The 26,382-nt window shown below is 47.8% G+C and overlaps 1 protein-coding gene across 9 annotated transcripts in view; it reads right to left on the minus strand.

Annotated features, from left to right (window-relative positions):
• Positions 1-26,382, minus strand: part of anks1aa (ankyrin repeat and sterile alpha motif domain containing 1Aa) — a 64,511-nt gene that overhangs the window by 23,461 nt on the left and 14,668 nt on the right. For all 9 annotated transcript variants that reach the window (XM_076042192.1, XM_076042188.1, XM_076042194.1 and 6 more), the window contains 10 exons: positions 15,069-15,365; positions 13,766-13,841; positions 13,577-13,678; positions 13,397-13,483; positions 12,733-12,902; positions 12,503-12,553; positions 11,783-11,921; positions 11,081-11,121; positions 10,897-10,990; positions 6,692-7,188 (listed from right to left, as the gene is read on the minus strand). In XM_076042192.1, the coding sequence (XP_075898307.1) occupies positions 6,692-7,188; positions 10,897-10,990; positions 11,081-11,121; positions 11,783-11,921; positions 12,503-12,553; positions 12,733-12,902; positions 13,397-13,483; positions 13,577-13,678; positions 13,766-13,841; positions 15,069-15,365 (1,554 nt within the window). The remainder of the gene's footprint in view (positions 1-6,691; positions 7,189-10,896; positions 10,991-11,080; positions 11,122-11,782; positions 11,922-12,502; positions 12,554-12,732; positions 12,903-13,396; positions 13,484-13,576; positions 13,679-13,765; positions 13,842-15,068; positions 15,366-26,382) is intronic.

Below are 26,382 nucleotides of genomic sequence, written 5' to 3' on the forward strand. Positions count from 1 at the left end.
GTGACAGGCAACACGACTGATTTCTAATTCATATCTGACACCACTGTACAGGCGATATTGAGGTCTTTCATTCTCATGACCACTGACATTGTAGTTTCTCACTGAAGGCATCAAAACTACGTATGAACACACATGGAATTATGTAGGAAACAATAAAAGTGTAAATGAACTCAAACGCGTTTCATATTTAAATTCTTCAAAATAGCTTTGCGTCCAACCTTTGGACGGGTAGCATATTTTTATTTATTTTTTTTATTTTTTTTACAAAAGCTTTACAGTGTGGAAATGGAGTGGTTCAAATTATAGCTAGCTACACAATAAAACTAAATCAAAGATTATTTTTTCTTCTTCTTTAAATGTCAGGGCAACAAAACTGGAAAATATATCCCAAACATTAAAAGAAAGTCCATCACCTGGAAGTCTAGACTACGCCTTCAGAACAGGAACAATTCTGTATAAATGTCCTCTTTAAAAAGCCTTTATGTTGAGACTCGATGCGATACCAGACTCGATATTTGAGTATCGGTCGGCACAAAACTAATGCTAAAGTTTTTAAATCAACAAAAAGCCTGTGGTTTGTTTTTTTTTCTCTCTTGTTTGCTCTCAGTCTGTGTGTGTGTGTGTAAAACACACAGTTCTTTGAAATTGGCCCTTGGTGATGTCAGAAAAGGGCGGGGCCTCACCCGTGTGTTCATTCCAACCTCTGAGTCGCCTCGCTGCTGCCGTGTTTTTGTTTCCCATCCAAACATGTGGGAGGCACAACAAAACACCAGCTTCAGCGGGAAGCTAAAACCATGTGTGCTGCAGAAGGCTGTAAACAGCGGGCTAAATACACTATTTTTTTTTCATTCTATTATTTTTTGTTGTTGCTGGAGAACAGACTGCAGTCCAAAATAAGAACAAAAAGCCACAAAGCTGGTAGAACAAGGGACCTTTAAAGCACAGAAAAGGCACAAATGGCCACAACCGCTTGACCTGAGGATCACTCGTGATGGCAGCAGGTCTCAACCCCCCCATGGTTCTGCCACCCACCCCCCCGGTGAGAAACTGAGAAAAGATTTTCCCTACTTGCTGCCCGAGGCATGAAACCAGCCCACAGCCTGGATTGATCTCTGCAGAAATTTCCTTTTGTAGCAAAACCACAGGGCTACTTTTCTCCTCACGATTAAAAACCAAAACCCAAAGCCAAACCCACCGTGAGTCCGTGAACACGACCGCAAGGGAATGCAAAAAAGCACAAGAGGGAAACCATTGCATCAAGTGCTGCGAAGCACTTTGAAGCATAAAATATTATTTTAAAAGGAAACCACTTAAAAACAGTTGAGCCAGCCAGACGTCGCAGCCTTGAACCGATCAGCCTCCGTCGGCCCACGCCAGTCAAACAGGTCGGCGGGAAAAATAAATATCCAGGAGAACATCAGACAGCGTCAATTACTCTGCCACTCAAACCCCTCCCGGCAGGTCGGCGAGACGAACGAGCCGCAGCCGCTGAGCAGATCAATACTCACAAAAGCTGGTTTCATGGCAGCAGGCGGATCTGTGCTGCGCGCAGAGAGAGAAGCTCAAAGTGAAAGCACGGGACGGGGACACGGCGGTGGCGGTGGTGGCCCTCTCCTCGTGTCTGGTGCTCCCTCCTTTCCTCCTTCCCTCCCTCCCTCCGCCCATCTGCCAGGAGGGAGGCTCAGCTCAGTGTGGCGGCCGGCCCACACAGTGTGCCCCTTGGATTGTCATCTCCGCTCCGATCCCCAGGACCCACACAAGGCGCATTAGCATGCGCTTTACACACCAGCACACACACACACACACACACACACACACACACACACACACACACACACACACACACACACACACACACACACACACACACACACACACACACACACACACACACACACCGAGCTCCTCAAATGGAGAGATGCATGTGCCAAGACCTCATGCAAGTCAAATCTCCTTGTCTTGAGAACCAGAGGCGCTGCGTCCAAGGCTGATGCGAAGAAGAGAGGACGGGGCCAAAAGTGGTGGGACAGAGCGAGGATGGAAATATCTCGCAAAGCAGATAAGACCGGGTAAAAAAAAATAATATTGCAACTTAAAGGTCCCACTCTCAGGGCTTCATCCTGGACTCCAGGTTTAACAGTCCAACATAACTAACTAGGGAAAGGGCACTTCTAAGGAAAACGTATAATGTTTCGTACCTCAATCCTCCTCAAAGTGGGGTCTCGCGAGACTTTACGAGAATTACAGTTTATGCGCTTCACACCATTCAATGGAAACACCTGCAAATCGTAATTTCACTTTGTTGTTTAATTTTACTTGTTCCATATTCAGGTTGAAGCAAAACTTGTTTGGGTCCATATACACTGTTCTATCTGGAGGAATATTTTTTCCAATAAATATCAATGTTGACCCAAGTTTTAAATGTTGGTCCACTGAGTGTTTGAGTTTGACACCCCAGCTGTAGGGGGTCTGTTAGCTCGTCTGTCAGGGAGGTGCAGAAATGTTCGGGGACACTGCCTCATCTATATGCTGCCACACGGCTCCGTCGACTATTTGGGAGCAGCCTGTCGTGACTGGCAAGACGGCTGTGTCACAGCGGGGGCGACAGTAGGGGAAAAAACCTGAAACAAAACACAGTACAGTGGGGCTGGGGGCAGAGAGGGGGGGTCGGTCTGCTTTCACAGTGCACCACGACCAAACATCATGAAAGAGAGTGCAGCTCGCGTCGCACCCAATCAAACTTCAACCACCGTCTCCCACACACACACTCACACACACGCTGCCTCCACATTTTCTATTCGCTTTACGGCGGCAGTGTGAAAAATTTCCATTTCAAGCGAGCGATTCTCTTGAAAGAAGAGGAGGAGGAGAGCGGAAGAGCTCTCAGAGCGCCGACTCTGAGGCCGCCGTCTGGTTTTTTTATTCACAAATGGAGAAACGAGAGTCGGAGTTCATCAACTGAACATCTTCATCTGCCTGTACGCTGCACTGCGCTCGTCTGGCTGGTGGATGAAGAGACTTGTACTCTCTCGAAATCTGTCTCATCCATCTTGCCAACCTCTGACGGAGAGCATTTTTCAGCACCGGCGAGCTTTGAGTTTAGTAATCTGCCCTCCGAGCCACAGAGGAAGACAAGAGGAAAAGAAATAGGGGTGTTAGCCTTGTGTAATAGGAAAAATCACTTTTGTTTTTTCAAAATAATTGTCGTATTTTCACATTAAAGGCAGAACGAGGAAGATCTGTGACGTTTTCTGTGGACAACACGTTGACATGATGTTGTTTTACTTCTGGTCGGACTTGCTCAGGGTTTTGCACTCTCTGGGATCCTGCCATGAGTGAGCAGGGGGCAGTAATGCGCGGTGCCACCAATGCAAACTGGTTGCAACCAGGAAAAGCTCTCGGGTTGGTGCAGTTAAATGTGATTCTTCTGGGTTCAGAGAACGAATGAGATTAAAATTAAGGATTTAGTGAAAGTTCAATCTGATGAAATAACCCAGGTGAAAATTTACAAAACCACCACTGACAACGGCCACCTGCAGTGAATCCTTAAGTTCTATTTCTTACACACACACACACACGCACGCACGCACGCACGCACGCACGCACGCACGCACGCACGCACGCACACACAACCCCGACATCAGAGGTTCGCAGGCTCCTCTGAGGGGGGCGGAGCTTCGTTTGTGTTTCCATAATTCAGATACATGTTGAGCAGCCTGTGGAGTCAATAAAATGAACTCCGGTGGGACGAGTGAATAATTGAGGACAGTTGGTGATGCTCCTTGCCAGCAACCTACTTCAGAGGCTTTTTAGATATTTAGAAGTAAATCTGGACAGTTCACGTACTGTAGCAACACTTGCGTAGTTCACCCAACAATTGAGGCCAGTGCCTGGAGTGTCTCAGCTCTCTGATTCTGCGGTTGAGGGAGTGGGAGCGGGGGTCAAAAACTCGACCTGTTCTTCTGGTGGAAGAGGACGGCCGGACCTTCTGATTGGCTTCTTCCTGGAGTCTCTTCCTCAATCTCAGTTCTTTTGAGTGGCAGTCCTGAGAGGAGACAAGCGATGGAGCAGCGGGATCATCGCCGTCTGCTGGGGGCCACTGGCTGGAGGAGAGCGGCGAGCTCCAGCAGCCAGAGCGAAATCAGCACCACCATCACGAGCTCGAGCCTGAGGGCGCGACTGACTCATCGCGGCCTATGGATTTTTCTCTTTTATTGGCTGCTTCTGTGTCACTGTGTTTCTTTCCATCACAGGTACATCGTTCAACAGATTTGATAAGGTTTGAGCTTACTCGCTGTCACGTTTACGCGGTTCGTCCACTAGAGGGCGGTGACGGGGCGGTGAATTCTTTTCATTTTTTCAGATTTTTAAGGAATTGCATGTCATGGTTTTGTGTAAAATGAGAATTACAAAAGTTATAAAAAGTGAGATTTTAACAGGTTGACTCCTATCTGGAATACACACTACCAGTCAAAAGTTTGGACATGCCTTTTGTTTTTTTTGTTTTTTTATCTTTACAACTTTCTACACTGCTGATTGATAAAATTAAGGTGTGTCCAAACTGTTGACTGGTCGTGTATACAGATTGTTGTTGATTTTTTTTTAATTTGTTGACAAAATCATTGACGAGGAAGTAGAATAAGTTTAAAACATATTGGATTCCATATCAGTCCTTAATATTTAGAATAGCTGCAGGTTGATGTAAAATCTTTCTTTTCTGGGTATCAGTCGAGTTCTTCGGGCCGAGACTCTTCCCACTGTGTGCTTGAAGCAATAATAATGGCACTTTATAACTGGAGAATAAAATGCCTCATGGCTCGACAGCGCACTGAATACGAGTACTAACATAAAAAGAAGCAGGAGCCGGTGGCAGACGGTGCGTTTTTGTTGGCTCCTTTGAGTGTCAATCAAACCCTGGGGCGAGTGGCCTTCGCGCCCCCCATAGACGCTGAAATCTTTTCTTGTGCACCCATGGCCGTTAAACTCCAGACGAGTCGCGCTAAAAACGCACAAGGGTGACTGCTGCACTTTTGCCTTCGCACCAGCCTCCCCGAAAACTTTGACGAGCTCCATTCTTTTTTACGAGACCCCCCGCGCCCCCAACTCCACCGCGCGGCCGCCTGTCTCTGACGCAGCCTTGACAGGAGTATTTTCAGACAGTGTAAACATGGGCCAGATCTGCCAGAAGAAAACCGCATGTCGGCGAGCGACAGGCCGCATCTGCACCGCGGCTCACGCCTTGCGAGGGGCTGAAATATGGGAATAATTTAAGTGGGGATGAGTAAACGAGCCCATGGGAGGCAGAGCCAACATCAAAACACCTTGCAGAACTCCCCTCCACTTCTCACCTTCATCTAACAACCAACCAAACGTTGTTCTTATGCTACACACAAATGGAATAAGCTGCCAACAGAAGTAAAGTGTGAATGTTTTTAAAACCTTTAAATCTTTTGTTCATCTTATTATATTTTATCATCTTTTTACTTCTATTTTCCTTTATTACTCCTCTATTTATGCATCTTTTTTCCTCTGCATTTTGTCTTTGAAGACTGTGTTCTTTGCTTTTTGTTTTTTAAATGCTTTTAAAATGTTTGAACTTTTAATCATGTAAAGCACATTGAGTTGCCTTGTGTATGAAATGGTCTATATAAATAAAGCTGCCTTGCCTTGTCTTGCTGTTTGTTGCCCCCAAGTGTGTCAGCGAATGGGAAATTGTCCACCCTTCACTCCCACTTTATTCACCGGTAATAAGCTCTTTGTGATGTCAAAAAGGGCGGCAGAAGCATCTGCGGGGTTCCCGCCTCTACAGATCTGCGTTTAGTCGTTCGTCAGTATCTGATCAAACAGAACAAGCGGAGAAGATTCCCTGCCGGTGCTCAGCGTCTGTTCCCTGCACGGAGGAGGCAACACAACAACCAGCAGCCCCAGCGGCCGAGTCCTGCCCTCTGCTGAGGAGGTTAACGAGGTGATGGGAGAGGCTGGGCGGCTCCGACCACCCGCACACACGTCTCACACACGTCTGCGCTCCAAAGATGCCGGAGTATCGACCTGGAAGCCCCGACGAGCCTGGCCTGGATCTTCACACACGTCGTGTAAAACAAAACTAACTGGGCAGCAACACGATCCATCCCCACTGCTCTGCAGATTCCTCCTCCTCCTCCTCCTCCTTGTCCTCCTCCTCCCCCCTACACTCCTCCTCTTCTTCCTCCAAGCCTTAACGCTGCCTCGTCAAAGACCAAATGGATTCATGAAGGCGACGCAGCAGTCCAACTCCTCTCTTTGTCTTGAGCGCTGCAGAAACCAGCGTTGGCATCGCGGCACTGGAAAGACGACAGCCAGCCGACGCTCCCGCCAGCACTGCGAAGCTTGGAGGTAACAATTAATCCCGCTGACAATAAGAGGATTGTTGTGGGAAAATGTCGAACGGGGGGGGAAAATGAAGGAAAACCAAGTCAAGTGCCTGAGCTTGTGTGGCCGCGTTTCAAACTGTTTGCTGACTGTCAAGGACTCCACTGTGAGCCCATAAATATTAATACAGTGTTGGGGAAAAAAACTGGATTGTTCCTCGGTGAGAGTGGCGCCGGCTAACGCGATACGAGACAGGGGATTGGTGAGAAAACTGTGTTTCGACCTTGAAATGACCCGGCGGCGCCGCCTAGAGAAACTAGAATGAAAGTAAAATGTTGCTTACCTCGTCCCACTCTGAGGTGAAAGAAGGAGACTTCTCCAGCCTCTTCTTCCCGGTGCTACAATTGGAAACAGACTCGCTGCGGTTGCCGAGCCCTCCTTCCTCGTCACCAGGGGGCGACACCAGCAAGTCCGAGTCCGACTTGGAGAGGCTGCGGGCCAGCTTCAGGTCCCCGGGGGGTCGCATCCTGACGGCAGCAGAGGCGCCCAAGTCCCTGGGCTCCTTGTTCACAGTGGCGTAGATGGCTTTGGGGTCGCAGTCCGTCAGGATGGCGGCCATGTTGGGACGACTGGGCGGGGATGCTGCTGCTGCTGCTGCTGCTATGTTCTCCTTGGCTTTGGCTGGTTTCCTCGACTCGGGCTGCTTCTGGCTGGCCGGTGTGACACCTGGAAGCCTGAGGGGCTCGTCGTGGCACTCGAACACCGGGGAAGATCCGTGCAGGAGGCCCGTGAACTGCTCCGGAACACCTGCTCCTGCTTCCTGAGCGGCCGGGGAGTTATCTGGAGAGGGCAGGGGGGAAGAAAAGCGGTAAAAATGAGCGAGGAAAAGAGAGTTTTCTAGTTTGGTACGACGGGCGGGGAGGCATCTGGGCCGAGGGGCAGATCCTAAGCACTGGGCCTAATAAGAAACCGCCTACATGAGCGCAGAGACAGATCTGTAATTGTTTCCAACAGGGCTAGAGACGGGAGGGAGCGAGGGGAGGGGAGGAGAAGGCGAAGGCGTGCTCGGCTGGAGGGGAAGCAGAATTCCAAGTATGACGTCCATCAGCTGCCGCCTGACAGCCGGAGGAGTCGAGGCTCGTCATCCCCGTGGGAAGAGCCGCGAACGCAGCACCACTCTGTTATTCATTTGAGAAAACAACTGAAGAGGGCAAACCAATAGAGGCTCCAGGCAAGGTAGAAACTAAACTTACAGACTAAACTTGTCCCACTGGCGGACGACGAAAAGCTAAACCCCTCCCACCCCGCCAGAACATGCGTAAACAGAATAAGTAAACAAAGGGAAGAGGAAGTTCTGGAAGTCGAACTTACACCGGCTGCTCCTTCTCCTTAATGAGCCCAGTTACAAATAATCTGACGTCCCAGAGGAACCGCGGCCATCAAAAAGCCTCCTTCCCACAATCAAATCAGCGGCGGCTCCACGACGAGCAGTCCGGCGCTCGTCTCCCCTCTCTTTCTCTTTCCCTCTCACACTCACTCACTCCTCTTGCTGCTGCTGCTGCTGCTGCTGCTGCTGCTGGCGTGATGCGTTCTCTTCTGCCTTCGCCCGCTTCTAATTCTAGACCCCCTGATGGCGGCTCAGGAATGGAAATCCGAATCAGCCTGTCCTCCGGCCGCCAGACTCCTGATAATTAGCTTCTGTGACACATGCTGGAGGAGCGCGTGTGTGTGTGTGTGTTCGGACTGTCTCTGCCAGGGTGACAGGGTCAGGGTGTTGGGTGACAGGGAATCTGGGGCAGCGACACCGCAGGAAGGAGAAAAAAAAAGCAGTGATTGGTGGCGACGCTTTGTTTGTCCTTGACTGGCGGCCGTCGGCGGAAGACGCGCAAAACCCTGCGCGACATCTTCGCCGTGTCTCACCCCCCCCTGCACCCCCGCAGCTGGCTGCAAATGAGTCAAATCTCCCACACTTAACTCTGTCACGCTAACATCCTGCAAAAAAAAAATAAATAACAGCGTCCCGTTACGGTTTGAGGGGCCATTTGAACGCGTTGAGCAACGCCCTGAATTCCCCTTTCACACATTTCTAAACGCTTTAACATCTTGGTGCGGTGTGTGTTTGTGTGTGTGTGTGTGTGTGTGTGTGTGTGTGTGTGTGTGTATGTGTGTGAGGGAGCGTGGGGGTGTTTTTGCGTTACGCGAGTGTTACTGTGCACACATGTCGGTGAGGCAGCCAAACACCCGCCCGGCTCTTTGGCAGCGATGGGAGTGTGAACGCCCAATCAGCATACGCAGTCTGTCTGCGGCGTTAACCCTTCGCAGGGGCCTCCGCCGCTGCCGCTGCGGCGCTCGGGACGGGTGAGGTCACCGCCGGAGGTGCGCGCGGCACGTATATTTCTTTTGGCAGCATCCGCCGCTGATGTCACTGCAGAGGCTGCTGGCTGTCGGTGCGCAGTCCCAGATCGAACTTTGGGGTTGAGTCGTCCGTAAAGTCAGTGAAGGAACTTTAGCAGCAGCCACACGACAGCTTCAAAAATCCCCATAATACACAAAAAACACCGGTATTTTCCAACAGAATTGCATCCTACTCGATAACGTGAAGGAAAAGACGTCTATATTTCACTTCTTCTGCATGTTATACTTTTTGGAAAGCGTATGCTTCAACACATACACTGCCAGTCAAAAAGGTATATGTACGTAAGCCCTTTGTGATGTCACAAAATGTGTGGGTATCTATTTGTTACGACGCCCAGGGCAGTGACAAGACCGCCTTGCAGCTGCCTTGATTTTTTTTTTTTTTTTGTGGACGGGACAGGATCAGCAGCAAGCTGAAGCAGCAATTTTGTGGGAGGCTGTAAACAGAGGGCTAAATATGCTGTTTTCAGTAGAAGTGGTTTTCTTCTCGAAATAACAATAAATGACAGTGTTGGAAATGAAAAAAGGAAAGAGCGGGGCTAATTTGCGCTCTTGGAAGCAGTGGACTACTAGTTGTGCAACAGGACGGTTATTAGAGAGTTTTGTGGCTTTAATCAGTTTCTAGCTCATCCGTCACATTGGAAAGGCTGAAGAGTAACAGACTCCCGAAACAACTATCTCAAGTTTTGATTGCGCCATGACTCCCTTCTGGGGTCACCTGGCAGAACTGTAAAAAACAAAACAAAAACAGGTCGTTAAAACTTCAAAACTTCTAAAACACCATTTTCCAGCTCAGCTCAGAGCAGCGGAGGATTTACGACAGGAAGATTAACAGGCTGCCGTCAATGACCTGCCACGTGTCTTCTCCACCTGCAACACTGTGTACGGTTAGGAGGCAGTAAAACCAACATCCACACCGGCACCAGAGCAGACATTCAGTCTGAGCCGAGGTTCATATATAAGTGGGAAGCGTAACTCGCTGACGTGAACAGAAATAAGGAGCTTTAAAAAAAATCTAACAAAACTTGTGGTTTCTGCGGTTTTTAAAAAGAGAATGGGGACAATTGTTTAAGAGAAGCTCTTGAAAATAGAGAGGAAGTGAGGCAGCATTTTCTATTTCTCACACCGTTAAAAACTATTTGCGTTCACAGAAATGCAGAACCAACATTCTTAAAAAAAACTTAAGAGTTAATTATTAAAGTAATTTGGTTTTCCTACCCATAGAGGGGTCTTATTTATATATAAGAATTTACATATAGCAAGAGTCTTGCTCCCAGTTAGCTGCCATCTAGCAACACCATATTTCTAAGGAAGCCCAGTGTGGACAATCCAGCCCGCTTGAACGCTCAGATCCTCAAATAAACCAACGAAGAAGAAGGTGGACGAGGTAAGTTTTTTTCCGCGCAGACCACCGTAGTTCACTGGCAAACTCAGGAGAGGGAGGATGAGTCAAAACGCGCTGCAATCTAAAATGTAACCACTTGATGTTGCTGTTTCTTCTCAAAATCGCCAAATATGTCACACCTTAAAGACAGATTGCATATCACTTAATTCAAAGTATCATAGCCAAACCTTCTGAGTCACATAACAAGACTTTGTAAAAAATCTATATCGCTCAAGAGCATCTGTGAAAACCTCCAGGTTGAACTGCATCCAAACTATTCTGCAACTCCCACAGAAACTAAACATCCACAGCCGTTTCCTGCTAAAATCAGCACCAACAAACTGATTTATTGGTGCTGATTCATTCTCTCTATCACTCAGGATCCTCTTGATCCTGAACCTCAGCTCCGCTATCTGTAAGAAGAGAGCAAATCGCAAACGGTGGAGTCACAGACTGACGGAGAATTCCGACTCCCGACCGGAGACGGGATGTGTTTTGCTCCCTCCAAGCGGAATGTCAATCAGCCTGCTCCCCGAGCAGCCAAATCCGCCGCTCTGCTGCAAAATGTCGGTGGTGCGTTCACTGGCGGCGCTAATCCAAAGCCGACCCATCTCGTGTCTCAAGCCCGACTGCGTCCCGAACGTCTACGCATTTTATTTTCCTCTTCCTCTTGCGGAAGAGCCACGATTCATGTGCCGTGTTCTCACTGCGTGGTGGGCGTAGAAGCTGAGGATGGAGGTCGCTCTCACCTCCAGGTGCTCGCTGGGCCGCCCGGCCGCTGGGATGCAGGGTGTCTTTTGTCTTGCTTGGAGCTCTGAGGTCATTCAGGGCGGCAGGTTTACGCTAAAGTGGGACACAAAGAAAGAAAAGAAAATGAGCCAATTTGCGACAATGCAAACGTTAGAGATGATAAGGAAAGAAATGAAAATGTACCTGAGGTAGGGCACTGTTGGAAGTCTGCGATGTGGTGTCGTCTGCAAGAGAAGAGAAAAAAAAAATTGGCAGTTTGTACACATGTGACGACAGATTATCTCAGTCAAGAGTTCAAGTATTGCCGGTTGAGACTGTCAGGAGCGTGTTTGCGCCGGGAGCAGAGTTAGACTGACGTATAATTAAAGCATGTATTATGTATGGCAGTGTTAGAGCCGGCGAGTCGGACGGACTTTGCATTAATCTCGTTTTAACAGCTCTGGGTGCACGGACACGACGGATGGAGCTTCAAAGCGATTCAACGGGATGGAGAGCGCCCCCCCCCCTTCCTCGGAGAGGCATCGAGTTAACTGCAGACGGGAGGATCACCGACGTCAGCCGCTTAACTCCGTGTGAGGTGCAGGCCCTGAGGGGATGCTCTTAAAACATTTAACATCAACGGCTCCGGATTCAAATGGGCCTCCTATTTTAATCCCACTCAATCCAATTACACACCGCGGCTACTTTAAAGGAGGGTCGGCCGGCGAGGATGCGCTCGGGATGCATTCTGACGGGTCAGGCGGCGTCAAAATGGGGTTTTGACAACAGGGAAATGACCCCGGCGTTTTAGCCACTCTGCCGTAATCCGAGCAGCAAGAAGAGGGAATGTACATGCACTGCAATGGACGCAAATAAATACTTGCTTTGGATTAAACTCTGATTTACCTTTGCTGGATAGGGCCTCTTGACTGGGCGGAGGGACCTTGGTCTGGGCGGTCAACAGCAGCTCATATGTGTGATCTTCCTCCTCCTCCTCCTCCAGCGGTTCGCCTCGGTCGTCTGCACTGCTGTTTGTAAACAAGGCCTGCGGCGGACAGGAAGGATAAAGTAAGCGGAAGCGAAGAGCAAAAAGCCCTGTGTGTTTGATTTAGCAGAGTCTAACAGCAAGAAAGCGTATTGCAAACCTTGTTCATAGCCCTGTTTCCTAATGTCGTGTTTGATCTTAAATCTTCCAGTTTTTGCGTATACATAAAAGGTTACTAGCAAATGAATGTTTTTTACATTATTTTATTTTAGCTTTTTATTTTAATAAAACAATATGTGCTCCTTTGCTTAAAACGTCATGGCAGAAGACCAATTCAAGTCTTTCACACTGGGACTCCGCTTGCTTTGATGATTCCAAAGCCTGAGCAAAAGCAAAACACTTCAGACGTCTGAATCAAAAGAGGTTTGCTGCAGTTACATGAACAAATGTCTCCTCTAAGATCTGACACGATCTCTGATTCTGCTTCCTTTTAACTTCAGCTCTAGCGGCAACATCTTGGCAGCTCCCCATGCTGAGAGAAAGACTGCTATTCACACGAGGTAGTCATATTTCAACCATGTGCTCCTTCTTTACGATTGCGCCAGAAACCGAATGTGTCGGCGTCTTCAGTGACTCCTCACCTCTTCTTCGTGGCCAGCTCCGGGATGTGTTGAGTGCATCGGCCGATCTTTCTGTAAATGGTCGGCACAGGTTAAGACATGCACAGCACAACGCGCTTTCGGACAACACAATGGAGACTGAGGCTGCTCATACGGTGCACTATCACCCTCTAGTGGGAACTTATGAGAAAAGCTGCCATTTCTGAGTGTGTGTGGTCGAGGGGGAAGAGTTGTATGAAAGTGCTGCTGACCTTGCCCGCTTCGCTGTCGGGCCGGCCGGAGTCTCTGTCAGAGGACTTCCCACTGGTCAGGCTGTCCAGGGAGTGGCAGGAGGTGGCTTCAAACAGAGCCTCGTAGGGACTCTCCTCCTCGGGGCCCGGGGCCAAGCCGGAGATCAGCTCGCTCACCTTCTCCAGGTCACCTGGGACCAGCATCAAAAGACAACATTACAGGCAGGAACAGGCCAAGACAAGTCAGTTCAGTAAAGGGATGTCCTTAGTGAACATCTACAATCCACATATGAAGGGAAGGAAAACAATTTAATAACACATAAATATATAAAACAATCGGGTTGACTATTACCAATTCTATGTAAGAGAGAAACCTTTACATGCAGGGAGTGAAAGGAGAAAGGATCTTTTTCTCATCACACTCTCAGTTCATCAGCCACATCAAAGGTAGAACAAACAGATGAAATATTTAACAAAGCAATTATTAGCATGTGTAGTCATTCTGTAATTCCTTCAGTTTCTGTCTTGTGTTTTTTTTAGGTCTGTACCGGTTCCACTGAGCCACTGAATATTGTAAGAGGAGATTTAATCCCGTGGCTTCGGTATTAACCGCTGTTGGTTCACAGCTTCAAAACCACCCAAAACATCTGGCAATCAAACGCCTGCAACATCTGGCACTTCTTACTCTTTTTCCGCGGGCTGGGACTCTCCTGAGGCGGAGGGACGGGCGGAGGGGGGAGGTCGATGTCGGGGGGTTTTCCAGTCATGTGGCCTGTGACGGACAGACAGGAGATTGTAACACACTTGGTCGATGTGTCAATCGAGGCCGGCGTTGGCGTTGACGTTGACGTTGGCGCTGGCTCACCGAGGATGAGAGCGGCGATCTGCCTGCTCTTCTTGGAGGGCATGTCCTTCACCGTGTCCAGCGCCGACAGGCCCTTCTGGTCAACCATGTTCACGTCGACACCTGGTGGACGACAGGCGAGACGTTAGTGAGGGGGAGGGTCTTTGCACGCAACAGGAAGTGACGGCGGGCGCTGAGGGCGGCGCTGACCTGCGGCGAGAAGCCTCTGCACCACGTCCGTCTTCCCGAAGAGAGCGGCCTCGTGGAGGGCACTGCCTTTCTCCGTCTGAGCAGGGAGGGGAACAGCAGGACGTTAGAGACACACATAGCTGAGCTGGTCATGGTCATGTCAATAGTGGCAATAATATGGAACTCAGAGATGAGGGAGTCACTTCAATGTCTCTGACAAATAACTCAGGGAGCTACTTGTTCAATACATTGCTGCCTTAAGTTGATGGTGGTGACTATACAGTGGGTGGGGAAAAAAAGGTTTTGGACACCTCATGCATTTGTAATGTACTGTGTTGCGCTAAGAATCAGTGCTCAAGTCTCCAAGTGTGGTTTATTTTAGTGCAGTCACCAACAGTTACCCACATGCTGCACGTGCACTGAACTGGATGCTTCAGCAAGATGCCGTCCCTTTGCAAGTTGCAACACATCCAGAGTACAAGACTTTTGTTTTATTGTTTGGGCTTATTAACAATACACAACAAAAAAATGATTTTGATATGCTCGTTTGCCTCTGATGCCAAACCTTTTGAAACACACTTCAGAAACAATAATTATGTCAAAATCTAAGGGCGCCCAAAAACTTTTCCCACTACTGTATATTCACTTTTTATTTGCAGTTTTCTTGTTAGTGTTTTTAGGGGTAATAAACAGCTGGACAAAAATCCATTCATCTTGCCAACGTCCAGCAGAATGCTTTTTATAAGTGTGTCTCAAAATCAGAACGGCGCTAACTGGGACAACGTCTGCAAGTCGCCTCCAAAAGTTTCAAGGGGACAAAGACGGAAGAGGGGAAGCGACCGCAAGTGTAGCCGCTGCTGAAGAGTTCCGCTAATGTTGCAATAGCAGCACTTCTATCAAAACTGGGTGCCGTTTGCACATTAAAGAGGAACACAGAACAGCGCTGAGGGCTGCTGTGGGAAACCCTGTTCCACTTTTCTGGCTTTGGCAAGACCTCAGTTCATCAAACAGCCAACAGCAGCCGGCCACGGCCGCGTGGCCAACACGGGCCCACGCACCATCGAGAGGCCATGACACAGTCAGACAACTCTGATTGGCAGGTGGTTGCAGAAACTACCCCTCTGGCTTGTACGGTTAGGGCTGAGGTTAATTGATGTGAAAACCACTGTAAAAACTGCATTTGTGTTCCTTATTGACAAGAACAAAACCATGAAAGATATATATACACACACACACACACACACACACACACATATATAGCGTCTTCACACTGCGAGACGACATTGCTTGGTTGCGAACGTCTTGGGGGACAAATGTTTCAGACCTCGTAGTTGATGTCCATGCCGGCGTCCAGCAGCACCTCCACCACGTGCAGGTGTCCGTTGCGGGAGGCCAGGTGCAGCGGCGTGTGCTTCTTGGTGTTGCAGTTGAGCAGGTTGGGGTGTGCGCTGAGCAGCAGCTTGACCACCTCCAGGCGGCCGTACAGCGCCGCCAGGTCCAGCGGCGTCTCGAACTTGTTGTTCCGCATGGTGGGGTCCGTCAGCTCCTCCAGCAGCAGCCGCACCACCCCCGTGTGGCCGTACTGGGCGGCGCAGTGCAGCGGCGTCTCGTTGTCGTTGTTCTGCGTGGAGGGAGGGTGGGGGGTCAGTGGTGACTATAATTGATAACGGGGTGGCGTGGAGGAGAGTGCGACAGAGGAGATGAGCGGAGAGCACACGTGGGTGTTAGTGAGTTGGGAATGGGTGAGCGGTGGTGAACTTGAACCCATCGGCTGCAGAGAGTCCGTCGTGTTAGTGGAAATTCAGGTGAGGTCAAAAGGTGGAAAGACACCATCCAATGAAATGCAAGGAGGCCTCCCAACCCCCGCACGCCCCTGAATGACAACCATCAGGGGGCGACGATGAGGCACAGGCGCAGAGACAGGTGGGAATCAGCAGAAATCAGGTTCAGAAACCAGAGAGGCGACTAATTAGTTGTGTCGAGCCGAGGCGGGCTGTCAACATCCGTGAGGAACTATTGTCTACGCTGAGCAGCAGGGGAGTTTTAATTATCGCACTGTGGTCGGCTGCTTTCTTTTAATGAAGCTGAGGGGACACACACACACACACACACACACACACACACACACACACACACACACACACACACACACACACACACACACACACACACACACACACACACACACACACACACACACACAGATGACAAAAAGAGGAAATACTGTTTTGATTACTAATCGAGCTGTTTGTCAAGTTGAAGGACTGCCAGGGCTGCAGAAGGAACCGTTTCACAATATCTACAGATACAACAATAGAATTCAGTCAAAAAACTATTGTGTTTTCATTTGCTATAAATGAGGAGGCCACATTGTGTTGCCACTACACTACAGCAGCCCATAGATGTGTGATAAAAACACGAGAGGCCATTTGTTTGCGATTTGTCGTCTGACTCCAGGAAGTTACTTTACATTGTGCAATTGGGCTTTCAAATGTGAAAAATCCCAAAAAATCCAGAACTGATTATCTTCACAATTCTTGTCAGTCCGGCCAAAAGTTCACGAGCCATTCGTCTTTTCCATATACATTTCGATGAAAGTTACAGAAACCCCACAAAAATGTATATTAAAAACACACAAGAAAACCAAGTTCTATTAAATGCAGCTGCCAGCAATTCGGTGGTAAACCAAAGAAATAACCTGTTCCAACATGAGATGATACAACTGAAACGTGCCCGCGTGATTATTGAACTATAATACAAACTCGAGTGCTGCCGTCTCAGGAGGGTTTGAAGCCCACTCTGGCCCCACTGTGTGGACTCTGCATACAACAGAGTCTCTCTGGACACAACAACTTCCTACCACAGCCTCACAGCACGCAGGTCGTGTGGAAAGGCGGGTCTGAATGTATGGATGTGTGTTCGGACTTGCTCGGGGGTGTAACTCCGCCTTTGTCTCTGCACAGCTGGGAGAGGCTCCAGCAGCACCGGGTGCTGGAGAAGAAGTAATGAATGGACGTCAACTCAGAATTTTCTCTCAGACTAAGTGGGGTTAAAACAATAATGACATCCGCCGCGCCAATTCAATTTAAAGGGTAAAAGTGAAGGACAAAAACAGCTTTACTTGATGGCCGCCGTGCAAAAACCTAAAGGTTGGTGGTTTCGATTGAATTGGGCCTTGTGTTCAAAACAAAACACTCCTGGCGGTGGCACATCGAGCTAACTGAAAACAATTAAAGCTGGTAATTACAACACAAACTGGGTAAGCGGTTGTTATAGGCTCTAATGACTCGCAGGCAGCAACAAGATCGATGGCCAACTGAGAGAGTCCGGCGCCGCTGCTGAGCGCTACCGTTGAACGGCCAGCAGGGGGCAGACCCCCGGTGTGGGAATACTCCCCGGCCACTGTTGATGACTAATGCAGAGTGACAACATCGCTGCGTCGTGTGTGTGTGTGTCTGTGTGTCTGTGTGTGGACTCGGTAATACGGAGAAAAATAAAACATTAGACCGTTGGAGGACAAGAGGAAACGCGCCAAAACGTGAGCGACTGCGGCCATTAAAAAAAAAAAAAAAGCCCTCGGCGGTTCTTCCGCTCGGGTCACATGACGTAAATAGATGGGTGTGGTCTGTAACGCCAAGCTATTGTGGAGCCCATATTCGCACGCACACGCACAGGCAGGCACGGATGACAGTGCAAATTTGGGGGAGTCCCAGAGGAGGGCGCCAGCTGCGCTGCAGAATGGAGGACCTGGTGAGGACACAGGGGGACAACTGGGACACACTAGCAGTTTCCAGTGGTGGCTGTGGCCGTGTGCACACACACATACACACACACACACTCATGGTGAGGGGAGAATTTGATAAAAAAAAAAAAAAAAGCCTTACAATTTCACACTGCAGCACCTGAAGTCATATCTTTGTGTTGATTGATGTACAGTGTATTTTTTCCTCTCCTTTTCTTTAGAACACATATTTATGATCTCGATGATTGGCCTAGATTTTGTTCTTTGGGAAACAAGACACTCAAAGAAGAACTGTAACCTAACCCTAACCCTATGATAGGAGGAACAAGCTTATATAGGTTTATTATTAGTATTAACCTCGGTGAAGATTTCCTGTTCTCTATATCATAGGCTGACTGTTACAAGGTCACACTGAAAACATTTAAAACATAAAAAAAAACTACAGTAGCAATTAGAATGGTAGGTTGTGGGTTCGATCCATTCGATTCGACAATACAAACAGCCATGTGGACATTTCAGGTAGCTACTAACTGCCACTCCTATGCCAGAAATGATCTCATCCTGTGGCCACCCTGAGGAAACATTTCTGGCTCTGCCACTGCATACTGGGCCATACTGGGACACCCTGGGACAGGTGTCAGGCCACTGCAGGAAGACATGGCACCAGATGGGATCAGCAGGTTTCGGCTTTGTGTGGTTAGCGAAAGAGGGAGAGAAAGAGAGAGGGAGAGAAAGAGAGAGGGAGAGGGGGCTGGGGAAAGACCGAGTGAGGGAGCAGGTCACAGCTTGAGGGGAGAAAGAGAGAGCTCCATAGGAGGGAGGCGGGGCTCGAAGAGACAAAAACGACACCTGCCTATCACAAGAGGGCAAGTCGGAGAAAGGCAGACTCTTGTCTGAAGCGAACAAAACACGTGAAGGGGAGAGAAAAAAACAACGGGGAGGGATTTGCAAAAGCCTCCCTTTCACATGTAAAGGACGACAACATCGTTATTCACCGCCTTCATCCAGGCAGGTCTGGGATTCCTCCTTTCAGAGCCCGTCTCTGGCTGCGAGCAAGCTCACGCGTGCTCAATAGGTGGGACGGTGGGGAGAGCAGCTTCAAAACCACGTCTTTCTTCCGCTGTGCAGCTTTTTTCTCATTGTTTTGTTTTTGTGGATTTACGCCGATTACTTGGATGACTTCAGCGAGCAGACAAACACGGCGTGATTACATCAGCATGACTCACTTCCTCAAATATGCGGGTCTGCTGCTTCAGTGGTAATCCAAGTTAATCTAGCACACAGTGATTTATTCAAGGCGTCCTGAGACGAGAGGGTGTGACGGCGCGGCGACAGCGGCTTTGACATATACACGAGGCAAAATGTAGAAAAGATGCTAAAATGGATGTCTTGTGACGTTGAAGGGGGACCGTCACATTTACTGACAATGTGATGGTCAGCTCTCCGTTTCACCCACCACAGGACTGTGTGTGAATGACAGAGATTAGGAAATTGCGGGTGCTCCTATATTGAAAATTTGACGCATAAAAGCCTTTTGGTCCGCTTACGTCGGAAAATAAGGAGCATAAAAGTTGATTGACAGATGCTGCTAGACCATAATAGTAATGTGTGACATTGCAAGACTTGGTATTGAAACCAATATCATGTAAATACTAATATCACAGATGCTCTTCAATAATGAAGGTAAATGTATCATGAAATTGTTAAATCTGAGTGAATTTGAATAAAGCGTTTTTGTTTGTAATTATTATTATTTGTGATTAATAATTAATTAAAACATAGGACGTAATGTGGGAAAAGCTTTTAGGGAGCCAGAAAATACTAGTCCTCCTATTCAGTTCAATCCACACTGGTACCAATCAATACCAACACCAACACTGTTGTCCATATTATTGATTGACAGTATCGATATTTGGATTGTATGCCCACCGCTAATGCACATCTACAGCACTTCTTTGCTTGTGCTGTGAAGTGTGCAACTCTACTAAAACTACTTGAAAAATAAAAAGCAACGCTTGCGAAGAGTTTCCGTTAAGTGGTTCAATGTGAATTAACGAGCCTCATTAAAGCGTCGTACCATCATATGACAGTGCTTCATGCCAAGGATGTATAACATCTGGATACCGCACTTGGAATATGGATACAGATATTTTTCCAGTGGCCACTTGAGGTACTGCAACCAAAAATGTAACACTGTCCAAAAAGCATTTTTCCCAACAGACCGAAAGCTACTGCATGGAAATGAACATGATGCTGACAACTTTGTTTACCAGCTCATTGTGAAAAGTTCGAGGAATTGTTTCCATCAAATATTCAGCCTCCAGTAAGTCTATCAACTTTCAGGGAACTCGAGGAAGTCCTTTAGAATTATTCAATTTCCATAAAATTGTTAATGTGACATATTTATAAGTGCTTAGCTTCCATAAAGGCTTTTAAGGTGCATTAAGTCATAATAAATGTCACCTGCACAGTCTCTTTTTCTCCTCATAAACAATGAAAAAAAAAACTTGTTTCTGAAGAATAATATGAGATTCTGCTATCTCTCTCTATTACATCCCAAGACACTTTCTCAAACATGCAGGTCTGCTGCCTCTCCGCTGCTAATCCCAGTTGATCTACCATAAAGGGCAAAGTATCCGAGATAAGTGAGCGTAACAACAACAGCAACAACCAGGCGATGACTGTGCATATCGACGGTCCGTTCAATATGACCTAGCGGAGGCGCTAAGAGAGACACTCTAATGACACGAAGGCCGAGGGTCAGCGCCGCTGTCGGTGCAGCGGTCAGTGTTAGCCAGATTGCGAGTGTGTGACACATAGCTGACATACACTTGTGCCCCACTGACTGGAAACAAACAGCTGTGACACACGCGGCCCCGGACAATCTATTGCAAGCAGCGCTGTGCAGCACTGTGCAGCACTGTGCAGCCATTAGCAGCACGACCATCGACTCTGGAGACGCACCACAATGGCCAAACACAATCACAAGACCTGCAGCAGTATTTCCAGCCCTGGAGTGTCGTTCGAAGCTGCATTTCCATTACCCATAAAATGGAAACACCTTAACGCCGAAAAACTTCCCAAATATCGCTAAAAGGTTTTTACGCTCTCATGAGGTGGTTTTTTCAGATGTATCGATATCGAGTTGTATTGCAAAAGTGTCATGGAAACACCATTTTCGCATTTACACGTCAGCGGATGTCACCATACGTCACACTCGTCCCTTGTGAAATCTCATCCCCCTGCAAATCGCAATTGCACCTTTTCAGAATTTGAGAACTATCGCTTTGAGTTTGTGAAAAAAAAACTGCAATGGAAACGCAGCTAATGAGTCGACAACTAGGCTTTATCTCCTACTGCCGTCCACATTCGGCAACATTCTGTTTCAGCTGCAGTGTTTATTTACACACTGTGCCCCTGTTTCTTTGACCTTCACTTGGATTTTATCTCTATTGTTATGAGAAATTTTCGAGCAGAACAACAAACCAGTGTGGCTGTTTTCTCTTTATTGAAATTCCCACCTTTCCTGAATGGCTGCCAGCCACGCAACCATACGCAGCAACGTCCCCTACTCTCTGAACTGAACCTGCCTGGTTATGTGGCAGAACAGTTGAGCGGACTGAGTAACGGAATGAAAAGGCAACTGAACTGCCCCAGTTTGGGAAATTCCACCAGTATCTGTTGCAATTACATAATAAAAAATGGCTTAAATTGCAACTGCCTTTTGAGCAGTTGCACAGGGCTATTACATGTGCAGCAAAAGGTCCAATGTTTCGCAAAAAGATTTATGCAGACCATGTTTTCTAATGATAATCTTGGCTGCTGAGAAATAATTATTTTCCTTCCTACGTCCTACACCCTACGTAATTAATAGTGCAACGCTGGAATCAGAAGGGGGAAACTATCTGAAAATGGCCATAATATGAGACCTAAGAAGCGACGCTGATGAAAACAGACCCCCACATCCCAAACACAACTCCCATTCCAAAGAGTGTAAAGACGACACGGAGGAGCGCGGGGGGAGGTAGGGGGACTAAACCAAAAATTTGCTTGGGGAAAAGATATTTGAATGCCGACTGCCCCTCGCGGGGGTTAGCGTCCGCTTGAGCTGCGATTTCGAATCGGAAGTATCCAGAAAAGATCAACGGGAAATGTGGCTGTATGAAATCCCGAGGATCATCCTCAGTCCTGCGTGCGGCCGCAGCCCATGTGAGCAGCCGCCCAGTTGTGCACAGGCAAGACGAGAACTAGGAGGGCGGATCCACAAAACGGCAGCGATGACCAGCAGCCACGCTGGGGAGGAGACTGGAATCCATACGGCTCCATCATCTAATCCATAAGACTTCCTGGACAGTACTTGGTTTCATTTATTTATTTACACTACCAGTCAAAAGTTTGGACACACCATCTCATGCAATGTTTTTTCTTTATCTTTAGTACTTTCTACACTGCAGATAGATCACAAAGACATCAAATGTATGAGCAAGATATATGCTATTATGCAGCAAAGAAAAACATGTAAATAACTCGAAATATGCTTTTTATGAAAGGTGGCTATTTTGAAGAATTTAAATTTAAAACGTGTTTGAGTCATTTTACAATTTTATTGTTTCCATGTGTGTTCATACGTAGTTTTGATGCCTTCAGTAAGAAACTGCAATGTCAATAGTCATGAGAATGAAAGAAAAGACATTAAATTAATAGGGTGTGTCCAAACTTTTGACTGGTAGTGCACAAATGAGACGCTAAAATACCTCCGGCCTGATTTAGACTTTGTCAGCGCCACGACGCACAAGAGGAGCATTAAGATCCGATCTCGCGACTGCGGCTGATTGATAAACGCAGCTCTAACCGCAAACATCTGGCGATTTTGTGCTCTATTGTGTTGCGGATGCCGCGGAATAATCCGGAGCACGGGAGGACGGGATGGAGGGATGAAAGGAGGGGGGCGGGGTTGGCGGAGGAGGGTTATCCGGGCCTGCTGACGGCGAGATCAGATGATGTTGTGATTCTCGCAACCCCGAGGCCGGCTGGGAGAGACGGTAACGCAGGCCGACTGGCGAGCGAGAGTCACGTGACGTTGGCGGGCTGGCAGCGGTTACGTCACCCCCCTGGCTCCTGGTGGTGATGGTAGTAGCAGCGGCGGTGGTGGTGGCGGTGGGAGGAGGGGTGGGCACAGCAGCTGTTGCAGCTAACAGCGCCAAAGGGAGTACGGGGGGAGAGAGTGAGCTCGCTACACGCCTGCCGTCACAATCTGAGGGCCCCGCTCGTTTTTGCAAGTCCTCTGAAAGTCTGGCGGGGCGTTCAAAAAAAGAAAATCACAGCCAGCAATTTTTAATGTAATCGTGGTTGTGGCGAAGCACAATAGCTGCGTTTCCATTACCCCGAGAATATCGCAAAACCTAAATATCGCAAGAAGAAACTGATAATGGAAACACCTTAACGAAACCAAAAGCAAGCAATACCTGCTTTGGTATATAATTAATATCCTCCACTGAATTTGTGTTGTGTGCCGGTGGCACAGCGCCAGGGGCTTCTCCATTTTGGCACCAGCCCGACTTAACTTCTCAGAAAAAGTGCATCTTCCCCTAAATGCAAAACTAATTATGTAAGTGTTTTAAATAGTGTTTTCTATTTTGGCCAGCGACAGCAGAGAGCAGCCGCAGCAGCGGCACTATGCTTCGTAATGAAGAAACAGAGCTGTTCTGACTCTGTCTCGAGGAGGAATAGATCCTCTCTATTGAAGTGAGCAGTGAGTGAGAAGGCCTCCAATACCCCAGATAGAATCTGTGGTTAACAAATGGCTCCAGCTTAACCATTAGTCTTGTAGTACTCAGGATTGGTCTTGGTCTCCAGACCACTTTTTAAGGGTCTCGGTCTCGTCGGTCTGGACGGATTCGTGTTTTTTGATCAAGACCGGTCAAGACTCAGCCAACACTGTAATGACACGATAATAAAAGAAAAGAATTCAGCTGCTGCCGGTTTACACATCCCCTTATTCCCAGTTAATTTAGTTTTTAACTTTATGAAGCAAAGTTGTTTTTTTGAAAATGGTTCAAAATAGTTGGCAAAGCAGGAAAATTATGAAAAGCTACCTTACTGAAAAGAGAAGGTGCTGTTCAATTTAGCAGCAAACTTGAATTTTAAAAAAGATACTTTCTGTTTTGTTGTTATTTTTCTTTATACAGTCTTGAATATCGATACTCTCTAGTCTCTAGTCTCTGAGACGAGAACAAGTCCTGGAGGGGCGGCGGCGGAGCAGAAGGTAGGAGACGGGAGGCGGGGGGGGGGCGAGAGCTGGACGCTGAAGGGACACGCTGGGGGTTGCTGAATGAGACGAGCGCGCTGGCTGGCAGAGTTGTGAGCCTGGAGGAAGGAGGGGAAGCTCTGCTCCACTGATAATGAGGTGACCGCGTCCCAGGAAATGACTTGTGCAGCTGAGATACTCTGCGATGGAGCTCGCCGCTGAAATGTGGTAAAAAAAAAAAAAAAAAAACATCTCCACCAGCCCGGACGGAAGCTCTGAGCACTTTGTGGCCCGAATTTGGGTTCCACCTTACTTGGTGGTACCAACCTGGAAACCCCACGTGTGTCAGAGCCAGCTCAGCTGAACATACATTGCGTTCGACGTGTGACCTATATAGACGGTGAGGAGGATGATGCCTATATTGGAGGTAGCATGATATCACTCTGGGCAGACCACAGGCTATAATCCTATTAGGGAGTCAAACACAGAATGTATGGTAATTAAAAATAATGAGGTCAGTAAAGGATGGCTGTTAAAGGCTCTCTCCGCTCGGGCAGGGATGTCTTTATGCTGTGGTTTTTAATAATTGCAATGGAGAGATTGATAGGAACTAGAGCCTTAGCTTCAACACAAGCTCACTTTGGTGATTAGAGAAAATATCCTCTTCGTGAATGTAATTCATACTTAGTAGGAACCTACTCAGCAATACCCCTTGATATGTAATTTAGTGTCTCAGTCTGACATTGACTCTGCAAAATAGTTCAAATGAGACAAACCCACTAAAAATAACAATCTTGACAAAATAAATGTGAATAATTGTATTCACCATTTTACCTGTATATGCTTATATTTCAATTGTGACTAAGAATAACGATGTTGGTAATAACACTGGTGATATCATTAATATTAACATTAGTATCATCAACCACAGGGCAATATCGGTGTAAAAAGTGGGAAAATGTGGCTGAAACACTCTGAACATTAGTCGCCTTGTCTAAACCTCTAATGACTAACCATTTAGTCAATTAGTCATTTTTAGTGTCAATATCTTCCCACTCAGCTGGCTCAGTGTAATCCTATTATTTAGACAGTGAGAGTCACAGTCAGTGGTGCTGTGGTCGGGTGCTACTGCTGCAAAGGTAGGATTTTTTTTTTTTTTTTTTTTTTTTTAATTAAACAGAGCAGGCTGGACAATTTTCCTTGGGAGTGAACACAATGACATCATGAATAAACATGGAGCCAGACCAGGAGGATGGAGTGTTGGATCCAGTCCAGACAGACTGCTCTGCAGTCCCTGGTGGGGGATCAAGGCAAATGACGTCCAGTCATGGACTTAAACATCCCAGATTATGCCATCTTTTTTTTAATCAAAGACTCCAGTTGAGTATAATTAATTGTCCATCATAAAACTGTACGGTTCTCGAGAAAAAGGATTAGCATAGTCCTCTGTTTAGATAACAGACAACTAAATTTAAAGTTTAAAGAGCCCATATCATACCCGAAATCAAGTCTTTAGTTTTCATGTCTAATGCCTTACATATAATGAAATATGAGTGTGCAAATAAGTAAATAATTGATTTCTAGCTTGACAGACTTCACTGTCTGGCTAAAAGTCACCATGTACTGTCAGAAAATATTGGAGAGCTGAATTTCAAACAATATGGGTCCTTTAACGCTTCAACCCACTGGATCAGTTACCCCCTACTATACGACTGGTGCACTGGTGCCTACGCCACCTCTGCTCAGTAGCGGCAGAACTCCAGGCACGAATGGATGTGGGGAGAAGAGAAGAACTAAACCCCAGCTATGCACACACGCTGATGAGCACAGTATGGAAATCCTCCTTTGATGCTGATGCAATGAGACTCTTAGACTGAAAACCTCCCGTCCTGCTCATCGGGCGGCTCTTTGCTTTGAGGGTGTGATGAGACGGGGAAGTCAGGAGGACACGCCCCCTCTCTACTCCTTCCCAGTCACGTGATGCCATCAACCGTGGCCATAAACCTGGGCCAGATCATCCTTGCCACAGCCGTGTGTCTGATTTATTCATAGCAAGGCTTCAATTATTCAGGATCGTGACCGGGTCCGTGGCCCGGCAAACTGAATGTTTGCATTAAAAGGCGGCGGGAAGAATCCGGGCAAACCACAAAAAATAACGGAAATCCAGTGAATAAATGGCACGTAAAAATACAGACAGCAACGCTGCGGATTTAAAAAAAAAAAGTGACTTTTCCAACATAGAGGAGCCTTGAAGAAAGCTGCTCTTTTCATCCAAACACTAAGAAGATTAGCGCAGCGAGGATGTGGCAGTGTACAAATATAGTGTGCGGCTCTAACAATGGGGTCGAGGGTGCGGGGGGGTGGGGGGGGGGGGGTGGGGAGCAGGCGGCATGTTCACTCTTCAGGCTGATGTAAGCGTGAGGGGCAACCCTGTCGGAAACACTAACAGGTCTGCAGAGGGCTGAACCTAGAGGGGCTGAGACGGGGGGGGGGGGGGGGGGGGGGGGGCTTCCCTGGTGGTCACGGTCAGAGTGCCGCTAACACCAGGATGCAAACAGGATGCTGGGAAAAGTGTTTGACTGGGATCGCAGTGGCTCGGCTCGGTGTAAATCCTGCTGCAGACTGATGCATCGCAGCACAGGAAGCGGT

Source organism: Nelusetta ayraudi, unplaced genomic scaffold (genome assembly GCF_046127955.1).
Source record: "Nelusetta ayraudi isolate G7.1 ecotype Tasmania unplaced genomic scaffold, CSIRO-AGI_Nayr_v1 ptg000070l, whole genome shotgun sequence".
NCBI lineage: Eukaryota > Metazoa > Chordata > Actinopteri > Tetraodontiformes > Monacanthidae > Nelusetta > Nelusetta ayraudi.